This window comes from Myotis nattereri, assembly GCF_964212035.1.
Source record: "Myotis nattereri genome assembly, chromosome: 2".
NCBI lineage: Eukaryota > Metazoa > Chordata > Mammalia > Chiroptera > Vespertilionidae > Myotis > Myotis nattereri.
The window spans coordinates 180,074,922-180,098,807 of NC_138076.1; the positions used below are offsets into that span (position 1 = coordinate 180,074,922).

Sequence of the window (23,886 nt, forward strand, 5' to 3'; positions counted from 1 at the left end):
ATAGTATAAATGTTTGATGATAATGACTGCATCATTCTATAAAATAATGTAGGTTAGCAATAATATAAATTGCAGTTGTCCATTTCCAATCACAAAATTAGCTTTATTACTCCATAAAATAACTAGCGACCTAATAATTCGCCAGTTTATTCACATACCTTGGCATCTAACAAAAGGTTGTCTGGCTTAATATCCCGATGGATAAAACCCAACTGGTGGATCGCATCTATTGCCAGAACAGTCTCTGAAATATAGAACTGTGTTTCCTCTTCTGTCAAGGTATCTTTCTTCATTAGCAATGTCATCATGTCCCCTATAAAGGAAAGTATCATGTATTGAAATGCCTCAAAAGGGAATACCTTGTAAATGCTTTCTTTGTATCTACACAATGTATGCCTGATTTTTGAATTTTATGATCCACCCAGTATACCTCCAACCATCTCCAGGGCCAAATAAAGTGTCATTGAATAGGCAAAAGTTTTATGACATTTAATGGGTTTAAGATAGAAAGTACATGAAATCAAATCAAAGCAGAGCTAATAATGAAGTAATATCCACCACTCAACATCCAGAATAAGTTGCTGAGAAAAACATACCAAACTGAAAAATGAATCAATAAGCACACCTGGAAATGGGATATACTAGTATTCTTTCAAATTCAAGTTTCAAAAACACTCAGAGCTCTTTGGGATAGCAAAAATAGGACATCATTCCACTAAAAGACTTACCTTCAGACATTCTTTTTTTGTTTGTTAATCCTCATCCGAGGATATTTTTCCATTGATTTTTAGGGAGAGTGGGAGAGGGAAAAACAGAAAGAAACATCGATGTGAGAGAAACACATCGATTGGTTGCCTCCTGCATGTGCCCCAACCAGGGCCCGGGCCAGGAAGGAGCCTGCAACCTAGGTACGTGCCCTTGAGCAGAGTCGAACCCGGGACCCTTTGGTTCATGCTCAGGCCGATGCTCTATCCACTGAGCCAAACCAGCTAGGGCCAGACATTATTTTATTTTCAAGGGATTTTTTTTTGTTAAAGGGAGGCAAAGAACAAACACTGGTGAACTTACCATTCAAAATTGACAAAGTGTATTTTCATGATGCTTCAGATTAAAAAAATAATAACAAAGTAGAAGTATTCTTTGTTCTCCATTCCCATTCTATTCCTCTTTCACATTTTGCTGAGTAACCATTACCATGCATTTAGTTTGATGTGTATCCTTCTAGCTTCTCTTTAAAATGTTTTCATATACTTATATATTAATCTATAGACTTACAGCCTTTTGTAGGTTTTTAAAAAATTACACAAATAGTATCAATTGTACATATAATTGCACAGCTTGCTTTATTATGCCACTGTTTCTGAGATATTACTATTGAAAAAGATATAGCTCCTGACTTTTAACTACTGTAAAATATTTCATCTCATAATTATGCCACATTTTATTTGTCCAGCCTTCTATGGCTGGACATTTATCTTGCATTCAGGTTTTCACTATTATGACAATGCTGCAATGAGCATCCTTTTACAGGTCTCTTGTACATGGGCATGGGGAGAATCTCCAGGGAATATAACTGGTTGTGGAATTGTGGAGTTGTAGGACACCTGCATTTTCCACTTTACTGCTATGTATGAATTGCTCTCCCATTAGGATTACTGATTAATTTACATATATGAGGCCAGTTCCCCACAGCCTCATCTACCTTAATGTTTTTACTAATCAGATGAGTGTGAAATGGTATCTCATTCTTGTTTTAATTTGCATTTCCCTGAATACTGGTGAAGTTGAACATTTTCCTATATTTTTATAGACAGCCAGAGTTCTTCAGTGCGCTATCATTTGCCCATTGGGTTGTTTTTCTTTAGTGATTTGTTTTTCTTTCTTCAAAAGAATCTGATTTGTCAAAATTAGCATTATTATGGGAGGAGCTATTGGAAAACCATGACTGACTATATAAACCTCAGAGCTAGGAATACCAAAGTAAACCTAATCAATAAAATTCTAATTACATATAGTGATTTGCTTGTGTTCAGCCTGTCATTGCTGTTACGTTTGCTTTTACCTCCAGGGAGAAATTCCATGATTAGATAAAGGTTCCTCTTATCTTGAAAACTGTAAAACATCTTCACCACCCAGGCACCATCTGCTTCTACCAAAATATCTCTTTCTGCTCGAATATGAGCCACCTAGATGAATGTATTTTGAAAAAATAATTGTAACATATTACACATTTTCAAGCTTACCTCTTACAATTATCCATCCAGTTCCTAAGAAGTCATGAAGGAAAGCTGGAGTTTCAGAAAAAATTTAAAACATATATGCATGTTCATATTCTCGTTAAACATGGAGAACCTCAGGAAATAGTTTATTTTAGCTTATATCTTTAGGCAGGCCTAAAAAGGTGGGATCCACAGGTATATTAGGGGAAGCTGAGGCCTTTAAGGTAGAAAAATGACTAGTCTCAAACCTTCCTGACCAGATTCTCCACCTAGGCAAAGATCCTGGCTTTGTCTTATAAATTTAGAGCCCTAGTCTGACTTTTAAATGTTAAAAGAAGTAAGCGATGCTCTATAAATCAGTTTGACAAAGTCAGGGTCCTTAGCAAACTATTTTTTAACTGTTAGTAGTCAAAGGACTTGACTTGGTTTTTAACCATTTGGTTTGCTTTTTTAAGCAGAAATGTTTATAACAACTTTATATTCTTTTGTTATAACATACAACCTCTATAATATCTATAAACATAATCTCTAACAAATTAATGTAATTTTGTGGAGTTTTGCTACTGATTTTTGTCAGATACACAATTACTAGGGATCCATTTTATAAGCTGGAATATTTTATAAACTGAGTAATTTGTGGAGTTCATATAATCAATTTTCAGATATTTTTGCATTATTTCTTGAAAGACTACCAATAAGGTTTGATTTTATACTTTTGCTATTTTCATTGTGCACCACTATGAATTCTGGCCCAAAGCACAAGAGAACAAATATTTTATAAACCTTTTCATGATAATAAAATATAACCTGCTTAAAATATCATATTTCAGATTACTGTATTATTATCTAGTATGCTAAATGCACTGAGAGCAAAGCACAAGAATAAAAATTGAAAATTAAGAATTTTTTTTTTTTTTGCATTAGAAAACTTTATAATCTCTCTGGATCTGTTTCAAAATTCTTACCTATTGTCTTTTACAAAGCATTCTAAGATGGTAAAGAAAAAGCCTTGCCTGGCTGGTGTGGCTCATTGGTTGAGCATTGACCTATGAACCAGGAGGTCATGGTTCAATTCCCAGTCAGGGCACATGCCTGGGTTGTGGGCTCAATCCCCAGTATGGGGTGTGCAGAAGGCAGCCTATCAGTGATTCTCTCATCATTGATGTTCTAGCTCTCTCTCCCTCTCCCTTCTTCTCTTAAATCAATAAAAATATATTTTATAAAACTAATTTCTTCATAGGACTTATCAATCATGACTGTTTGGAATAGCCGTCTGCCTATTTTCCCCACTACTATAAAAGAACAAGGATCAGGTGTGTCCTGTTAACCACTGTATTCCCAGAACCCAGAACATGCGAATACTTGTTGGATGAATGAAATAGAAATAAAGTGGAAGAATGCAGTAAAAATTCAAGTGGGCCATATTTAAATAAAAATTAATATTATATTGCTATAATAACAAAGTAAGCTTCAGGTGGGCACTAAAAGACTGAAGTAAAGCATCAGGTACAGAGAGGTGCCATCTCCCCTTGTACCGCCACTGTAGAGGCCTTCACTAGCATATGTAGCATATGAGTGTCCACCCAGACTGGAAACACAGGTGAATAGATAAAATAATACTAGTAATGTTTTCAGATTTACGGCTACCACTGAAACCACATCAAGTCATAAAAACAGGAAGACAGCCCAGAAGTATGAAATTGGAGTGGTTATAGATTTTGTAAATACATAAAATAAGCAAATTCTCAGGAGACTGTTCTTGCTTTTGTGATATGTGACAGGGACTGAGGGTACTGAGAACTATCCTTTATTTTCACTGAAGTCAGAAAAGAGGGTATTTTGTTATGGACTGAATGTTTTCCCTCAAATTCCCATGATAATGCCCAAACCCCTAGGATGACTGGATTTGAAGAAAGGGCCTCTAAGGAGGTAATTAAGGTTAAGTGAGGTCATTGGGGGTGGAGGGGTGATGGGAGGGGATTGGTATCTGTATTAAGAAGAGACACCAGATAGCTCACACTCTGTGTGCACACACCGAGGACAGGCTATGTGGAGCCTTAATGGGATGGCAGCTGCCTGCAAGCCAGGAAGAGAGCCCTCACCAGAAACCAAAGCCTGCCAGAAACTTGATTTTAGACTTCCACCCTCCAGAACGCTAAGAAAATAAATTTCTTTTGTTTAAGTCACCAAGTCTAAGGTATTTTGTTATGGCAGCCTGAACAGACTAATACATATTTAGATTATAAATTCAGAAGAAATTTTAACTATAAGAATTGAGAAGCGATGGCATAGGCTATCAAAAATTACTAGATTATATAGTAAGATACATAGATTTCTTTTTAAAAATTCCAACATCAGCCAGTGGATGTTTCTTTAGTTGCATGTATTAAAGAACATACCTGCTCTTTTTCAAGCATATCAGCTTTTCTCAATATCTTCATTGCATAGATATGGCCTGTATCTTTCTTCTGGACCAGCCGCACCTAGAATGTGAAAATTGACCACACTGTAGATGTTAAACAGTCACTACTCTGTATTTAGGAGTAAATAGTAGATTCCTTTAAAGAAAACAGTGTTGCAATTTGCCATTCATGGTATTTTAGGAATTCTATTCAAATTAAATTATTTTAATACATATCTATTTTAAATCTATTTTAAGATATATATTCAATAACAGTGTATTTTAAAAAGAACCACACCTCTCCAAATGCTCCTCTTCCTATTACTTTCAGAGACTCAAAGTCATCCAAGCCAAGTCTGGTCCTCTTGAGCCGTAAAAACTCTGTTTCCTTGCGAGCATGCTGTGATCGGCGTAACTTTTTCTATTAAAAAAAAAAAAAAAAAAAGACAGTTTAAAAGAAGACTTTAAAATCAAATTGTTTCAAAGGAAACCTACAGTATTAAAAGACAAGATATATAAAAATGGGGGTGAAACCCTGGCTAGTGTGGCTAAGTGATTAGAGTGTTGGCCTGTACATCAAAGGGTCTTGGGTTCGATTACAGTCAAGGGCACATATCTGGGTTACAGGTTCGATCCCAAGCCCCAATCAGGGAACGTACGGAGGCAATCAATTGATATGTCTTTCTCACATCGATGTTTCTCTCTTTCCCTTCCACTCTCTAAAAAAAAACCCCAAAAAACAACTCAATGGAAAAAATATCCTCGGGTGAGGATTACCAACAACAACAAAAAGTGAGGTGAAGTATCTAAATATATAAAAGCCTAAGTGACCAGTCAACTGTTCAACCAGTCGACCGATAGATGGATCACTATGACATGCACTGACCACCAGGGGGCAGACGCTCAATGCAGGAGTTGCCCCCTGGTGGTTAGTGTGCTCCCACAGCAGGAGCACCGCACAGCTGACCAACGGATGCTAGACGCCCGGCTCACGCCTGGCAAGCGCAGCTGCGGTGGCGCGCCTGCAGTGGAGCAGCAGCGAGCCCACCAGCCCAGGCTCGGGCTCCTCCCCAGCCGCCTGCCGCTTCACACACTACTACATCCCTCCCGGCTGTCGGGCTGCCGGTTTTGGCTGATCCCTGCAGGCCACACAGAGGGACCCCACAGGTGCACGAATAAAAAAAATCTAAAGAAAACTTTAAAAAACTTTTTTAACAACTGAAAAATCTTTATTCTTGAAGTATACCCCACTAAATATTTCATCTTAACTATATCATGATAGTCCTTCATCTATATGCTAACTTAATTAAAAAAATAAAAGTTAAACTTTAGGCAATGCTAATAGTATTCTGATACTGATTTTGACTCTGTAAAGAAATCGACTTTGCTTCAATTCCTTAAATCCCAAGGTTGCTCTGTCACAACTACTGAGACTTATGACACCAAAACAACAAAGCAAGAGTGTTTCCATAGAGATGTGCTTATGGCAGAATTTATTCTTGGAAAGATTTTAATAAACTGCTTGAGACTTGGCACACAAATTCCTGAAAAAATGAAACTGCAACAAAGATAATTACGTGAAGAATTCATTAAAATATTCAAGTCAGGAATTTCACAATTCATTCTCCAGCAGTCACAAAAATAATGAGCATTAATATGAAACATTGTGAAATATCTGAAGGTACATTTGGAATGGGCATTTGTTTCATTGTTCTATATTTCATTTTTCCCCTCACCAAACAAAATTTTGTTTTTGACAAAGCTCCTACGGGAAATGAAAATAATCAATGAAGAAAATTAAACTCCTGTTCATCTTCAACTGAACCCTATCAAGCATTCAGTGGTTCAGTTCTGAGGCAGAGACAAGTCAAAATGACCATAACAGCTCAGAAACATCGCTCTGACATGCAGCTCAAGGTATAACTACTAAATAGTCCTTCCCTATCCCTCCGTTTATGCTTTCAAGAGGGTTAGGTAAACTATATATATTAATTAGAAATATGTAAATGTGTATCATCAATGCAACAGAATTCTGATAATTCTAACAAAGTTAATCTAAGAGGATCAAATTAAGAATTATGTACTCAACATGGCTGGTGTGGCTCTGTGGTTGTGTGTCAATCCATGAACCAAGATGTCACGGGTTTGATTCCCAGGAGTGTGGTGGAGGCAGCCAATCAATGTTCTCTCATCGATGTTTCTATCTCTCTATCCCTCTCCTTTCCTCTCTCTTTAAAGAATTATGTCTTCAATGTAAATATCTTTAGACAGTTAAGTGAAGTTATACACTCAGGCACATCAGTAGTGAAAACAGTGAAGACTATTTTTTGGATCAAAAATGCCATTTGAATAACAGTTTAAAAAACTGAATTACTAGTAAAACCAAAAGATCAAAAAGCAGTTTTAGATTTGAAGACTAAATAAAAAATGCCACATGGTGGCACTGTAGTACAGTCTTTCAAAGCAGTAAAGACATTCCTCCCCACCCCTTTTAATTACATAAATGAGTAAATATAAGAATTCTGAAAGACATTCTAGATTTCTAACATTATGGGTTATAGAATAAACAGAGTGCAGTTGGATTTAGCTTTAGAAACTTGTGTAATCTGAATGAAAAAAAATAACCTTATTACACAGTTTCATAAATTACACTCAAAATTGATAAACAAGAGAGAAGCACCTAAAGAAAATAATGTTTATTAATATTTTATAGGTTGTGTAGTATAGCAAGTTAACAATGTTTATGTGTTGGAGACAGCTATTAGCAGAAAAGGAGAATCCCAAGTATATGGAATATATAATCTAACAGAAATGGGACATCACCTATAATGTTGTTACATTACTTTAAAAAAAATCTATTCCATGATATTAGTTTTAATTCTTAGAGTCCAGTGTGGCTCAGTGGTTGAGCATCGACCTATGAACTAGGAGGTCAGAGTTCGAGTCCCAGTCAGGGCACATGACTGGGTTGCAGGCTCCATTCCCAGTGGGGGGACTTGCAGGAGGCAACCGATCAATGATTCTCATCATTGATGTTTCTTTCTCTCTTTCTCCCCCTGTTCTTTCCTCTCTGAAACCAATAAAAATAAAAATTAAAAAAAAAGAAATAGTATATAACGTTGTGTTTTAGGTATATAATGTGATGATTTGATCCATATATATTGCAAAATGATTACAATAAGGTTAATGTATCCATCACCTCACATAACTACTCTTTTTCTGTAGTGAGAACATTTAAGATCCACTCTCTTAGTAACTGTCAAGCACATAATACAGTATTGTTAACTATAGTCACAGTAATCACAGCTAACATTACCTCTTCATCTGCTAATCCTTCTTCTTCCATAGCCACTTCTAATTTCTTCTGCCTTAACAAAAAAAAAATAATTTACATTTTAAATACATTCCTAACTACTCCCATTTTTAAATGTACATTTAATTATTCAATTTTAACAATTCAATCTGGTATGCTAAAAAAATCTTTCAGGTTGAATTACAATAATCACTAAGCATAGTTTTCTTTCTCAAAATATAAACCCAATTCAGATTTAGCTTTCTCATACTGGTCAAATAAAATTTACTTCTAAAGTTGTCTAAATGAATTGTTAGCAAAGGTGACTAATGTTCTAAGAAGGAAAACTCTGTTATCTAATGTTCACACCACCAAAATCATTAACATATATCAATATTTATATTTGATGTATATAAAGGTAACTATAATGACTAAAAGTACAAATTTTTAAGGTGGCTATCCATTTAAATCCTGATTCTAACGCTATTAGTTAAATGAGCTTGTCCACATCCTTCACTTAAACTCTAAACTTGATTTCCTACGTAATCAAGGAAAGATGTTCAATGCAACTAAGTATATTTTATTCTAATTCTTTATAAATTAGAAAACCATCTATGTATATAAGAAGTAACCCAAAGAACTACAAGAACTTTTCAAGGTACAGTATAGCCAAGTTCAGTTATTATTTTAAAATGGCATCCTTGCCGAAACCGGTTTGGCTCAGTGGATAGAGCGTCGGCCTGCGGACCGAAAGGTCCCGGGTTCGATTCCGGTCAAGGGCATGTACCTGGGTTGCGGGCACATCCCCAGTAGGAGATGTGCAGGAGGCAGCTGATCGATGTTTCTCTCTCATCGATGTTTCTAACTATCTATCTCTCTCCCTTCCTCTCTGTAAAAAATCAATAAAATATATTTTTTTAAAAAAATAAAATAAAATGGCATCCTTGAAGTTAGTTAAAGTGAACAAGAAGGAGGTGTGGAGAGGATAGAGGAGGGACAGGATAATGAGAGAAACGGTTGTGGCACAAATTTTGTAACTCATCTCCAAGTGAATATTAAGTATTTTATTTCTATTGTATTGGCTTTTCTTAAAGATAAACCTGAGAGAGAGCTCTTTCTAGTTAGTTTTGGAGTATGCTAGAAGACAAACTTCCCAGGCTTTATCCACATGGGTATAGGGGTTGAGGACTGAAACTACCATTCACATTGCTTAGTATTTGTTATTTATAACAGTACTAGAGGCCCAGTGCATGAAAATTCGTGCACTCGGGGGGCTTGGGGGGGTGTCCCTCAGCCCAGTCTGCGCCCTCTTGCAGTCCAGGACCTCTCGGGGGATGTCCACCTGCCGGCTTAGGCCCACTCCCCAGGGGATTGGACCTAACCTGGCAGTCAAACATCCTTCTGGCAGCCCGGGGGCTCTCAGGGGATGTCTGACTGATGGCTTAGGCCTGCTCTGCACAGGGAGCAGGCCTAAGCCACAGTTGGACATCCTTAGCGCTGCCGAGGAGGCGAAGAGGCTCCCGCCACCACTGCTGCACTTGCAGCCATTAGCCTGGCCTGTTCTTGAGCAGAGCTCGCCCTGTGGGAGCTCACTGACCACCAGGGGGCAGCTTCTGTGTTGAGCGTCTGCCTCCTGGTGGTCAGTGCGCATCATAGCAACCAGTTGTTCCCGGTTGTTCCACAGTTAGGGTCAATTTGCATACTATCCTTTTATTATATAGGAGTCCAAAAGTAAGCTCTTTCCTAATCCATCAAAATCACTTCTTTTTCTTTCTTAAGGAAAATTCCTAGCAAAAATATCTAGAGCCTGTTCATAAATGAGCACCCAAATGGAGATGAAACCTAATAACATATTCTTCACCTACTTCCTCAGCAGTTATAATAGGTACCTTGGTGCTTACCATACTGATTTTTATCTTTTCTTACATATTATTCCCCTAAGCCCAACCTTAGAATGGAACAAGCTCCTAACATCGGATTCTGTGCCTGCCATCGTGTACCTCTGGGCCTGCAGAGCTGCTTGCTGAATGATTTTGAGTTTTCTCCTCTGCTGAAAGAATCCAAAGAGTGAGAGGACCATTAATCTGGGAGAGATAGCCACATACAAGCAACTCTATTCTTCTCAGACCTCTACTGCACCTTTTCCTTGCCAAGACTAACACTTCATGGAATCATATCTCATTCAGGAGCAAGAGGCACTAATTTTCATTCATTTGCACCATGCCTACCCGGAACACCTATGACTTCTTTTGTACCTTTAAAAAAATAGCTTTTCTCCTCAAATGCTCTGGCATTTTGTTCTTTGCTTGGTACTTTATTTAGCTTATGTATTTATCCAATTAGTTAAACCTTAAAAATTCATCACATGTTTTCTTAAAGCATAAACTATTTTTACTATGTATTTTTATTATTTTAACAATGCAATAATTTTTTTATTTTTCAATTACAGTTTACATTCAATATTATTTTGTATTAGTGTCAGATGTTCAGCACAATGGATGGACAATCATATACTTTACAAAGTGTAGTATACACTGTTTAATATGACTTCCATGGCACCACCAAGCTGAGACTGTTGTGGTTTGTGTTATTTTAATAACAGCAGATGCTTTTATTCTTACTCTCCTTTGTTTAGAAATAGAGGGGAAAATTGAATTACTTTAAGGTTTCAGCAAGAAACGACAATGAACCTTTAAACTTCTGACAAATAACTCATGCCTGCCTCCTGAGAAAATATAGGTCTTTCTTTCCTTGGTTTTCTTCTACTTTGTTCACTCTCCCTTGATGATGTGAACACTCCCAGAGGCTTCCATTACATTTACAATTAGTGTAATTACTATATTTGGATTTATTTCTAACTTATTCTGTGGTTTCTATTTATGCTTACTATTTGGTATTTCAGGTTTTTGCTTTTTCTGGGCCTTCTTTTGAACTGCTTTTTCCCCTCATTCCATTATTTTCCTTCTACAGGTTTGGAAGTTACAAACTTCATTTTTGGTCTTTTAGTGGCTACCCTAGAAATTACATGTACAGTTAATTTGTCAAAGTCTGAAATTAATCTTTATCCTGTCTACATTGTATTCCTATTCTTAAAGATACAAAGATATCTAAGAACACTTTCATTCCACTTCCCTCCTGATGGAGAGTCGACCGTTAAAAGATATTTTAATTCTTTTTTTAAAAAATGCCCAAGACAATGTCATTATTATTGTTTTTATACAGTCAGCTTTTTGGGGGATTTATCCACCTATTCACATTTAAACCTTCTGTTTGTGATCCCTTTCCTTCTGCCTAAATTCAATCTTTTGGAATTTTTCCTGATGATGAACCCCTGGTTTAACTTGCCTCAGCTCCATTCTCTTCCCTCTCTTCCTTTGAGAACTTTAATTAAAGGTACGTTAGCTTTTCTCACTAGTCTCTATATTTCTTACCTCTCATATTTTCTTACTCTGTCTCTGAATAATTGTTTTATCTTCTAGTCCCAGTCCCAATTCTCGCCTCAGCTATGTCTCATCTGCAGTGAGACTTGTCCAAAATTAAGTTCTAACCCTGATTCTTCCTCTTGAGTCCTGTTTCACTGAGTTGCACCAACACTTTTGCCCAGGCATGATATTTCAGAGCCAGTATTGACTTGTTTCTCTCACATTTCATATTTGGCTAGTTTCCATGTTTTTTCATCTTCCTCACCCGTCAACTCTCTTTGTTGCTGTCACAATCCTAATTCGAGCCTCCTTTCTATTTGCCTGGATTATATCACTAGCCTTTCCTGTTCCTAATCCCTCCTCCCACAGTCCATTCTATGCATCACAATTAAAGTACTCTTCCAGAGAAACACCTGCAATCATTTGATTCTTCTGTTCAAAACTCAGGGAGGCCCTCTACCACCATAGGAAGAGCTACACTAACAAAGCATTCAAGACTCCCAGGAAATCTTTACCTCTAGCTTGAGCTTAACTGAACGGTGCTTGAGTTAGCACTGAAGGTGATTTCTTCTGTCTCTGATGCCCTTCCTCTCGCTCTTTTATTTCTTTCTTCTCCCTTTTATGTGTGTATAAATAGGACTCTTTCTTTAGAGTCCTGTTTAAACACTATCACCATTTATAATGTCATCCCAGCTGCCTTAGGAAAAAGCAATCTCTCTCTTCTAGGCCCTTCTCTTAGTGATACTTTTCACTCTTTCACGTAGTATCTATGTGCATTAGCTCCCTCACTCTAAGTTTCCTGAAGGCAAAACAACATGTCTTTCATTTTTTATTCTTCTAGACCCACTTATATGTACTCAACATTATAGATGTTTTTGGATTAAAGTCAATTATTCATAATGCATCCCTCTAAAAGAAAGTAAAAAGCTGTATCATAATTTCATGGTTGAAAATGTTTTGTTTAAAACATCTCATTTGAAATAAGTATATGGGGTCACAGGACAAGGAACTATTCTGCAAAAATAAAACAAATAATTAGGTCCACTGTCAGTTTAAGGAAGTTAAAAATAACACACAGGGATGGATCTCCAAAATTTATATAATTAATGGGCAACATATTTACATTCCACTTGCAGCATAACAGCTTATTTAAATAGAAAATTTTGACTAGTTGTTACTATACCTGGTTTCTCTCTCTTCATGCTGTAAGATTAGGTTGCTGTAAAAATTCTCCAACGTGAGCTTGGCCACAGTCACTCTTTCCCGGGTATGGTTGCTCATAGGAAAGGTGGCTGTACTCCCTGCCGTCATTGCCATAGTAACAGAAACTGAAATAACATATAAATACAAATTATTCAGTAGAAAAAAGTTTTTATCCCTTATAACAGACTCTAGAAATAGTTTGATTTCTACTAAGCAAAATTTGACCCTAACAATTAAGATATCCAAATCTTTCACATTATAAACAATACAATGCTAGAAAAGAAAGATGCACCATTCCTAAAGCAATAGAAATTAATTTTGTACTGGCAAGACCAGGGCTGGATAACAGTAAAGAAGCACTAGTGGGAGTCTAGGCACAATATAAATACATGCACACACAAAAGGTTGTACTCAACAAGCATTCAAAACAAGAAACGGTCAATCTATTTTGTTGTTGTTTTATTGATTACTAAATAAAATCTAAAGGTTTTGATAATACTTATGTCCTCAATAAATGTAAGTGTCCTAACGTTAATGTAGTTTAATTAAATAGTAATAAATAGCTTCTTCCATATAAATGTTATGAAACATGAAGTGTCGCATCAATAAGCACACAAACATCATTCTAAAGCAATTCTTATCAGGGGAAAATACTTTTAGAAAGAAGCTCCTTTGACGGAGGCCAGGGTTGCCCTATTTCATTCTGAATTCTGTCATTTCAGATAGTATTATAACAAGGCATAGTATACTTCTCCAAACTAGGATGTCTGTCTCATTTTCAAAAGACACTCGAATGCCTGTAGGAACCAGACAGGAAAAACACAAATGTGTGAATTAAGCCAGGTGACAATGCGGAAGTTTTGTGTATGTCCAATTAATACCATTCAAGTGCCAACTTTGAAAAACCACGGGAAAGCCAAAGTACTGGTTTGAAGAAGATAATCTGTACAATTGGACAAGATACGGAATGTAATAAAAAGGCTGCTTCATAGGGGGGCTGTTGAACTCTGGTGGCTGTTTGCTGGACACTGATCCTACCACAGTCTACATCTGGACAAAAAAAACTAGAATATTCCCATATGTTAAACGGATTTTTGCTTATTTGTATGGGGATCATAACAGAACAACCTAGACAAGATCCAGATTGCATAGAGTGAGCATCCAACATTGGATTCCTAGTGAAAACATACTCCCCCAAACTTACTACCTATTCCCCAACATCTACCTCTTCTTAACTACACAAAGATACCAACTCTGTATATGGGCCTGAACTGCACTAGAATCCAGGGATGATGGAATGAACCAAAAGCCTTTCCTGTGCTTCAATGTCAAATACAGATTAAAAGTAAACAATCTCCAGATCCACTGTCATCTTATTGAGTTTATTCCTCAAAGTATTGCAGGACCCACAAATCCATACACAATCCATCTATTATTTTACCATCATAAACTTGTCCCTCTGATAACTACTCTAAATTTTTATATAACAAGAAGCTGATCACATTATTTGTTTAAAACGCTCCAATTTCCTCACTGCCTATAGCAAATCAAATTAACTTAGCATGATAAAGGCAACTCACATACACTGAATGCTGGTAGATATCAGGGATTTTATGATATTTTATTACTGAATTTCCCTTTCTTCTCCTAAGGATTTAAGATAGTGGCACCTTCTTATGCATGACTGCATTTCATCCTCACAGCAGCCCTGTAAAGTAAGGAACTAAAGCTTAAGAAAAGTCTCATAGCTAGTGAACTGTGGAGTTAGAACTCCAACTCCAAATGCTATCTCCAACTTGCCATTCCAGCCTTAGCTGCTCCCCTTGCTCATTGCTTACTCTTCTCCCAATATGCTTGGCTCTTTCATGCCTCCAAGGCCTCACATGACCCACCCCTGAATCAGTTATGTCCTGAAGTCTCTCCCTTCCTCCCTTCCTTCCTTTCTGAGAGAGAGAAAGGGGGAGAGAGAATGAGAGAGAATATCAATTTGTTGTTTAACTTATTTATGAATTCATTGACTGATTCTTATATGTGCCTTAACTGGGGATTGAACCCGCAACCTTGGCGTATGGGGGACAACCCTCTAAACAACTGAGCTACCTGGCCAGAGCCTGTCCTGAACTCTCTTCACAGGAACCTTGATTCTTTAAGGCACAGTCTTACTGTGAAGACTTCTCTAACATGCCCTACCAGAAGAGACCTAACATTTGCATTAGGTCTCTTCTTTCATAGGTGTTCTCTAATATTTGTACCAATATAGCTCAGGTACTGGTGCTTATCACTCCACTTCTCCATCCCACGAAACTAGGAGCATCTCTGGGCAAAAACTTTTCCTGATTCATTTTTTGAGTATTTACCACAACAGCACTGTATCTGACACATAGCAGGCATTAATGAATGAATGACTCGACCTATCAAATAGAGGAGAGGAAAGAGCTGAAAGAACTGGCTAAAAGTAATAAAGACTGATTAATAAGCAACTGTGGAAAAAGAAATTACTGAACTTAGAAGTCAGAAATTTAGAGATTTAATCCAGGCCCTGCTGCTAAGTGATCATATATTCTTGTTCAAATCACCAGAATGCTCTGAACTGGTCACTTTTCCCCAGACAGGTATTATGTATTTGTTCTGCCTAGTTCACAGGCCATCTGAGATAATACACAACAAAACCATAATGGCTTATACAAATGTAAGACATTATTTTAGGCACTTAGTTTAATATTTTAAATGTGCAAAATGCTTCAAAAATAATAGTATTGTTTTTAAAAACAATTAAGAATAAAAATAAATGAAACCCAAGAATTATCACAGCCAAATGCTTTTTAAGTGCTAAGCTGTTCTTCTTGGAATGCTATCAAAGGCAATGTTATCAAACCATTTTTGGAAATATCAGAATCACTGGGTTCATATTCTATGTTTCAGGATCGGTAGAAGCGGAGTTCTTCGGGTGCCGTGAGGAAAATAATTTCCTGAGGCCCTCACAGGAGGATGGAGTTTCATGGAAAGCTTTATTGATGATGTAAAATTAAGGGGGCTTCCTCCAAGATCCCATCTGTGTCTGTCTTGCCATGGAAGAAGTCTAATCTTGTCTTCAGCAGGGCCAGAATGAAGGCCACTGCCCAGAATTTCTGCTCCATATCAAAGTATAGTATAATCCAGCATCTGGCTAGCTTAGCTTGTGTTCCCAGCTGTAGTCCATTGCCTGTGGTGTTCACACAGCAATGGGCCATGTGGCTGCTTAAAGACACGTGGCTTTGGAGAGAGAACAGGTGAGCCCATGGGCGAGTGCAGGTCACAGAAAAGAGAGAACAACAGACCAAGCTTGAGCAAGAAGGAGGGAATTCTTTGTCTAGGGATTTAAACTATTCAAGATTTTGACCGTTTCTGATGTGGTCCACCCCCTAGCCAATCCATTGTTCCCCACTAGACTGACAAGCAAGCACCTTCCCTATGTTACTCCGACTTCACTATGCATGTGCCCACCTTCCCCTTTGTTCGATCCCTTCCCCCAGTGATCTGCAGGAAATGGACCTGCAGTTCCCTGGGGAACGTGAAGCTGTAGCTTTCTGGTGAAGCTGCCCAGGTGACTATGTTTACAATGTCTGACTCTCCCTTAGCTCTTTTTCCCTTATTAATATTGATAAACTAGTTAATTATGGTGATAACACCATCAACCCATTTTGGAAATATCAGAATCACTGGGTTCATGTTCTATGTTTCGGGATCAAATGCAGAAAAGTCAAAGAAGGAAAATAGAACAGGAATGTGATTTAGCAGACATCCTAAACCCTGTTTGTTAACTGGGATTTGGGGGTTGGGGTGCAGGGAAGGAAGCTAGGGAGGATAGATTAGAAGTTGAGAAATTCAAATAATTTGAGAAAATCCAGATTATACAAAATTAAACAAGTTTCTTGTTGCACGACTTCCCAGCATCTTTAATATGTAACTATTCACCCTAAAACCTCAAAAAGGTGGTAAGGGATACAATTTGCAATAGTATTCTAGGGAGCCTTCTTTAGGGAACTCATATAAAATTTGAGTTCATACATAATTATCTTCAAACACTAGTTAAAAAGTGCCTGTTACCTTATTTTTTAACAAACATTAGGGTGGGGGTGGGGAGGAAGCACAGAAGTTCTACTACAGAGCAATGCCTAGGAATTTTATTTTTTATTAAAATATATGTTTTATTGATTTTTCACAGAGAGGGAGAGGGATAGAGAGTTAGAAACATCGATGAGAGAGAAACATCGATCAGCTGCCTCCTGCACACCCCCCACTAGGGATGTGCCTGCAACCAAGGTACATGCCCTTGACCAGAATCAAACCCGGGACCCTCGAATCTGCAGGCTGACACTCTATCCACTGAGCCAAGCCAGTCAGGACAATGCCTAGGAATTTTAGAGTGCTTTCTAATTTGTCCAGATCTGTAGCTGATAGAAAATTTTCAAATTGGTTTGCCAGTTATGAGGAGGGAAAAAGGTCAAGACCCAACTCTAATTGTCCAAGGACTATATTTTCCTTTCAACAAGTTTATGATGAAAAAGCAAACAAAACATTTTATAATGCCTCTTGAGAAAAACACACAAAGAAATAGCCCATAAGTAAATATTTCGGAAGTCAAAAAGAAAGCTATATAATGAACTCAGGGTGCGGTCTTGGAAGGCAGTTGACTGGCTGCCAAGGGGCCTCTTAGAACAGGCTGCTCTGCTCAGTCTGCCAAGGGGCAAGGTCTGGCCTTCAGCTGCCAATGTCCCAGGGCAATCAAATTCTGGAAGCTACTTTATCCTAAGAGATTTCGGGAGAGACTGATATACAAGACATAATGTCAATTGACTTATTTACACAATAAGAGTTTGAGTAACAAGGAACAGATCCTTGCATCTTCTCGCAAATGCATTCTGTCCTTGTAGACAAGCTGGATGCAAAGCCATAATGAGGATCAGAAGATTGCTCAGTGAGCATGCATCAGAAAAAAGAGAACTGTTATTCAATTTAAATGTTTCATGGCATCAGGATAAGGCAAAATCTTTAAAATAAATTTTAAAAAGACTACTTGCTATCTAGCCCAGGCAATTTTGCCCACTTTAAAGTAGCTAGAGATGGCCAATATTTACCTCTGCTGCTGACTGGGATGAAACAATATTGGGGGACTAGAGGTGGGCAGAAATATTACTGAGCAAAAATTTAGGGAAAATTTTATGAAACATAAAAGAATGTTAGGGAATTCCAAATAATTCCAAACAACTAGGAATTGTTTGCATTAATAATACAGAAATAAATATGAATTATTTTAGATAAAAATTTATGAACCTGAGGTCTTTATAAAAGAGGGAGAAACAGAAGATCAGGTTTCTCCCATCATAGGAAGATGTAATGAGTTCAACTCCAAAATCCAGCAGTGGATATCAAGTAATAGACAGTCTATAATTTAATCATGATCAGTATGTTTTTTCCGTTCTGTTACACATACATGCAAGTGTGTATGCCTTGTTTAAAAACCAAATCACAACAAATCCTATGTGTATTTATCTCTGTAATGAAAGTATTACAGCATCTGGCAAAGTACTGAACACACAGTAGGCATTTTATAAATAAGTGATGGATTTTCAATAATGTTTCACATATTATAATTTCCTTTGAATTATAAACTAAAGAATCATTTAGTATTATGTTAATCTTCAGAAACAAACCCTACATGAGTGATACAATTGCAGAAAAGACCAAAAGTTCTACCCATATTCTTGAATAAATAGCATCTTTTAGAGATCAGCTTTAAAATTAAGGAAAAATATTTTCTTGTTACCAGACACAAATAGGCTTCACAAAAATTCTAATTTAACAAAACTAAGAACGAAAGTGACCAAATTATTACAAAGAATGATCTAGATGACTGGCACTTATTATATTGCAAATTTATTCCTCTAGTGGATTTAATACTGTTCTTTGTCTTTTATTAAAGCCCTTTCTTTAGCTAGAAAAAGAACAGGATACAATTTGCAAGTCTAGAATTCCTGGACTGATAAAAACAACACCAGGTGCCCTTGAATTTCCTGTTCACGTGTTTTCTCCAGACTCCCCTATTCATTAATGGAGACACTACCAATAATAGTTAAGTCCAACATTCTTTCGTTTACCAAGCCTGGGGAGAGGCGATAAAAAATCTGGCACTCAGGCCATCTATAAGTAGAGGTGGTGTCTCTAACCATTTACCAGCAAACTTCTAAAGTGGGAAAACAGAACTGCTTTCCCTGACTGGTGAGACACATGATTACACTGGGGGTTTCACCTTAGTTTCCACATATTAGATTTCAGATGAAAGAGTATCTTTAATGCTACTGTATTACCTTGGATTATAAAAAAAATGTCCTAAATTCATCATTAGTTGTAACCATTATGTTGTAGGCTACAACAGGTCTTTAGGTTAAACACTGTATATGCTGGTCCCTAATGCTAGAATAGCCACAACTTCTTTCCTCTCTGAGGTGCAATCCAAAGAGGAAGAAGCTCTGGTAAGGGAGCTGGGGTTGGTTAGAGCATCATCCTGATTCACTAAGGTTGTGGGTTGCATCCCTGGTCAGGGCATATGTAAGAGTCAACCAATGAATGTATAAATCAGTGGAACAAATTGATCTCTCTCTTTCTCGCCTTCCTCTTTCTCAGAAATCAATAAATAAATCAAATTAAAAAGCAAAGAGGAAGAAATTCACAGCCAAGTGAGCATTCCAGTCCCAGTCCTAACTTTTACTAGTTGCATGACTCCCATCCAACATTTATTGTACACTATGTGCTAGCACTGCACAAAGTACTGAGAATAGGAAGACTGATAAATATATATATATATAGTCTCTTCTCTTAAGGAGGTTCATAATCTTATGGGAACACAAAGAAGGGAGAAATCAGCTCTCCAGCGGAGGAGAGGTGTAAGGGCATGAAGTAGACTGGCACTTGAGTGTAGAGAATGGCTTAAGTACATTTAGTGAAACAGCAGAAGATGAAAGTGAGACAGGAATCATGATAAAATACCTTCCTCCTTTTTTGCCATATTAAAAAATTATCTTGAGCATAAATGGGAGTCAGATAAGGCTTTTCATTAAGTGAAGAACCAGCAGCCAATAAAAAAAAAACAACAACATTTATTGAGTGCTTACCCAAGTACCAAGGATCTCTTTTACATGTTTTAATGTATTGAATCCTCCTAACCAACCCTAAAATCTTATCTGATTATCGCTTGGATAGATTCTGCTAGTATAGGGTAGGTGCCAAAAAAACTGGGAGTAGATTAGGCTAGAGCAGGGGTGGACAACCCCTGGCACATGTGCCAAACATGAACACCAGTAACTTTTGCTGGCACTCGAAACCCTCCCTTATAATCTTCCATTTACAATTTTTTTCTTAATATCGACATTTTTATTTTTCAGATAAATTCAGTGTAGGTGCATCTTAGATAAATAAATAATTTTACATAACAAGTTATCTTAAAGACCATAGACATGAATTGATGAGACAGGGGAAGAGCAATTTCTGTGCCTCTGCCTTAACTCTTCCTGCCTTCCTAGATCCGACCAGTGTTTTGGTTTCATCCACATACGCTTGTAAATCTTTGTTTTCAGTGATGAGTTTTGTTAAGTCTCGTAATAAGAGTGGTCTGACGGATGAAAGTAGTAGCTCGTGCATGTCTCTGAAGGTCACGAAATATAAACCTGATGTAAAATCTGTCATCAGTGATGCAGCAGCAAAAGTCCCACTGATAATATCAAACGGAGTCATAAAGTTTTCTGTCGGACTATCAGTGTACATGTCTACATTAAAAAATAAATGTATTTTTCATCATCATATACTGTGTTTTTGTCGCTTGAATGAATTTTATTATTTCTTCAAGGTTCTTCACATATGTACACCTTAAGAGATATCAAGTAGGCGTAACATGTTCTCAAAAAATTAGGGTTGGCACGCAGAAGAATTATGAGTCAGAGATTTTGCTGGTTTTGGCACGCGCTCACAAAAAGGTTGCCCACCCCTGGGCTAAAGGAATATAAATCAGGTTAGGGGGACTCAATAATTAATAGTCATGGGTTACAAACTGACAGCCTGAAGCCATATTTTGTTTGACTTGCACTGTGATTTAAAAATGGAAAGATTTCATATAAAAATCCAGATTTCTGGTTCCTCTTAAACAATCACATCTATCAAATATGAGCCCACAGTCTTGACTGGAAATAGCTGGAACAGAGAAGCATCAGCTTCCTAGCAATACCACTTCCAGCCACAGTCCACCAACTTTCTACCCCCTCATGCCCACCTTCCTTCACTCATATTACCTGTAAGCTTTATTATCTGCTTCCTGTAAACACTGAGACTATACTTCTTTTAAGATAGTAGCAGAAGAGACTAAAAGAAGGTCTCAGCTGGAAAGAGTGAAATCTAAAATTATCTCTGGGTTTCAGATCTGGATGACTGGGTAAATGGTCCTATCATTTATTGATAAGGATAGGTAGTATCAGAACAGCTAAATTGGTGGGGAAGAGAGTAAGTTTAAGGCTGATCTTGTCTGAGTTATTTCACCAGACAGGATTCTCATCTCTAAAACGGAGATAATGGCCCTAGATCAGGGGTGGGCAAACTTTTTGACTCGAGGGCCACAATGAGTTCTTAAACTGGACCGGAGGGCCGGAACAAAAGCATGGATGGAGTGTTTGTGTGAACTAATACATGTTAACACTGCTGCTGGTGAAGGAGCGGAGGGGAGAGCAAGAGAACCCTCAGCTCTTTCGGCTCCACGGGCCAGATAGAACAGCCAAACGGGCCGGATCTGGCCCGCGGGCCGTGGTTTGCCCACAGCTGCCCTAGATGGTTTGGCTCAGTGGATAGAGCGTTGACCTGCAGACTGAAGGGTCCCGGGTTCGATTCCAGTCAAGAGCACATGCCCAGGTTGTGGACTCGACCCCTGGTGGGGAGCATGCAGGAGGCAGCTGATCAATGATTCTCTCTCATCATTGATGTTTCCATCTCTCTCTCCCTCTCCTTTCCCCTCTGAAATTAATAAAAGTATATTTTAAAAACAACAACAATTTCTAAAAAAATAATAAAATAAAATGGAGATAATGTATGCCAACTGTACAGCCTTGATGTGATGCTTCGATGGTGGCAGAGCACAATAATGAAGGGCCAGATTGCCTGGACCTGAATTTTGGCCCAGACACTCACTAGCTGTCTGACTTTAAGCAAATTACTTAAAAGTTCTATGCTTCACTTCTCTGTAGACTACAATAAAGATAACAATGGTCAACTGTGTACATGCTGATTATGCTAATACAAGACTTTTAAGAATTAGGAAAGTTAATACTTGTAAAGGACTTAGTGTCTGGCACAGAGAAATATGAGGTGTTTGATAAATCAATAAATTATGTGAGAAAGTATTTTAAAACATCTCTTGACTCATATTAAATGGCAAAAATGATTAATTTTCTTCCCTTCCCTGCCCAATCTTCCTGGATCACTCCTCCTGCCTTGCGCTATCCTAAGGTAGTTTGTAAATGTTGTCTCTAGGCAGATTCCCTATTTCTCCTACTCTTATACCTATTTGATTAGACAAATTAGATTGCTTTTTAAAAAAATATATTTTATTTTTACAGAGAGGAAGGGAGAGGGATAGAGAGTTAGAAATATCGATGAGAGAGAAACATCGATCAGCTGCCTCCTGCACTCTCCCCACTGGGCATGTGTCTGCAACCAAGGTACATGTCCTTGACCGAATCGAACCCAGGACCTTTCAGTTTGCAGGCCGACGCTCTATCCACTGAGCCAAACTGGTCAGGGCTAGATTGCTTTTAATGGAGAGAGGAGAGAAATATATCAAAAAGTACATAGCAGTTTCTTAAACTGAAAAACCTGAAGTAATAAAAGAGGTATTTGTAGAAGTTGTATTAGAAGTTAATATTGATTTGGGGGTATAGATAGGCTAGAAAAAAGTGTTCTGGGAAGAACTAATTACTTCTCTCACAAGATGCTGCAATTCTTATGCGGCAACAGACATCCAATTTATAATCTAGTGACTGCATTTAGTATCAAGAGCTTTTGTTTTGTTTTCAATTAGTTAATGTGACTCTCTATATTTGGTGTGTGCCCTATTCAATAGTCCAGAACAGTGAATTCATAGATACTTTTTTCTTTCTTTTTTTGTGAGTCATAAGTCTGGTGGTGATGGTACAATGGTACAGAAGTTAACATTATCATTATTTTTTACTTTCAGTATTGTTTTAGAAAGAGATATATTTTTCCTGCAGACAAAATATACTTTAATGGTTGAGTTTCCAAAAGCTTATTTGCCCATATGCTGTTAATGGCAGACAACTTGGGTATGTTGATCCAAATGATTACTAAAAATTCCTCTGAACTTTAAAGTTTGTTTGTTTTTAAGATTCCACACATAAATATTATCCTTTTTTGCTTCAACCAATTTGAAGTCTGTTGGGACTCTTGAATCTGGATATCCATTTCTCTCCCTAAGTTTGGGGAGTTTTCAGTCATTATTGCTTTATTTTATTTATTTAGTTGAATTTATTGGGGTGAAATTGGTTAAGAAGATTTATAGGTTTCAAGTGTACATTTCTATGATACATGATCTGCAGATTGCATTGTTTATTCACCACCCATACATTATTGCTTTCTCTTTCTTTTCTCTGGGATTCCCATAATGCATACTTGTATTTCTTAATCCTATCTCATAAGTCCATAGGCTTTCTCTACTTTTTTTTTTTTCATTCCTTTTCTTTTTGCTCCTCTGACTGGATAATTTAAAATGACATATCACCTCGTTCACTGATTCTTTTTTCTGCTTGGTCAAGTCTGCTGTTGAAGCTCTTAACTGAATTCAGTTTCATGGTATTCTTCAGGTGTCAGATTTCTGTTTGATTTTTTTATAGTTTCTATCACTTTGTTGAACTTTTCATTTTGTTTACACATTGCTTTCCTTATTTTATTTAGTCCTCTGTATCTTCTTGAAGTTCACTGGACTTCTTTAAGAGGATTATTCTGAATTCTTTGTCAGATAGTTTATAGATCTCCCTTTCTTTAGGGCCAGTTACTGGAGTTTTATTAGTTTCCTTTAATGGTGTCATGTTTACCTGGTTCTTTGTGTTTTTTGATTTCCTATGTTGGTATCTATACACTTAGGTAAGTGGTCTCCTCCTCTACACTTTACAGGTTTGCTTTGGCAGAGAAAGACCTTCACCAGACAGCTCAGCCTGGGGTACTGGTAGTGCCTGTGGGCAAGCAGGACTTTCTATTGAGGTCTCTACTTGGGTGAGGCCACTGTCATGCTCTAAAGTCAGGATGGTTGTTGTGACT

General features: G+C 37.4%; 1 protein-coding gene across 2 annotated transcripts in view; it reads right to left on the reverse strand.

Annotated features, from left to right (window-relative positions):
- Positions 1–23,886, reverse strand: part of STK38L (serine/threonine kinase 38 like) — a 74,345-nt gene that overhangs the window by 12,520 nt on the left and 37,939 nt on the right. Inside the window, exons 3-9 of one of the 2 annotated variants that reach the window (XM_081083708.1) lie at positions 12,518–12,662; positions 9,913–9,959; positions 7,937–7,988; positions 4,919–5,041; positions 4,619–4,702; positions 2,063–2,186; positions 159–313 (exon numbers count right to left, since the gene is read on the reverse strand). In XM_081083708.1, the coding sequence (XP_080939834.1) occupies positions 159–313; positions 2,063–2,186; positions 4,619–4,702; positions 4,919–5,041; positions 7,937–7,966 (516 nt within the window). In that variant the 5' untranslated portion in view covers positions 7,967–7,988; positions 9,913–9,959; positions 12,518–12,662. The remainder of the gene's footprint in view (positions 1–158; positions 314–2,062; positions 2,187–4,618; positions 4,703–4,918; positions 5,042–7,936; positions 7,989–9,912; positions 9,960–12,517; positions 12,663–23,886) is intronic. The other variant, XM_081083707.1, reaches the window with a different exon arrangement.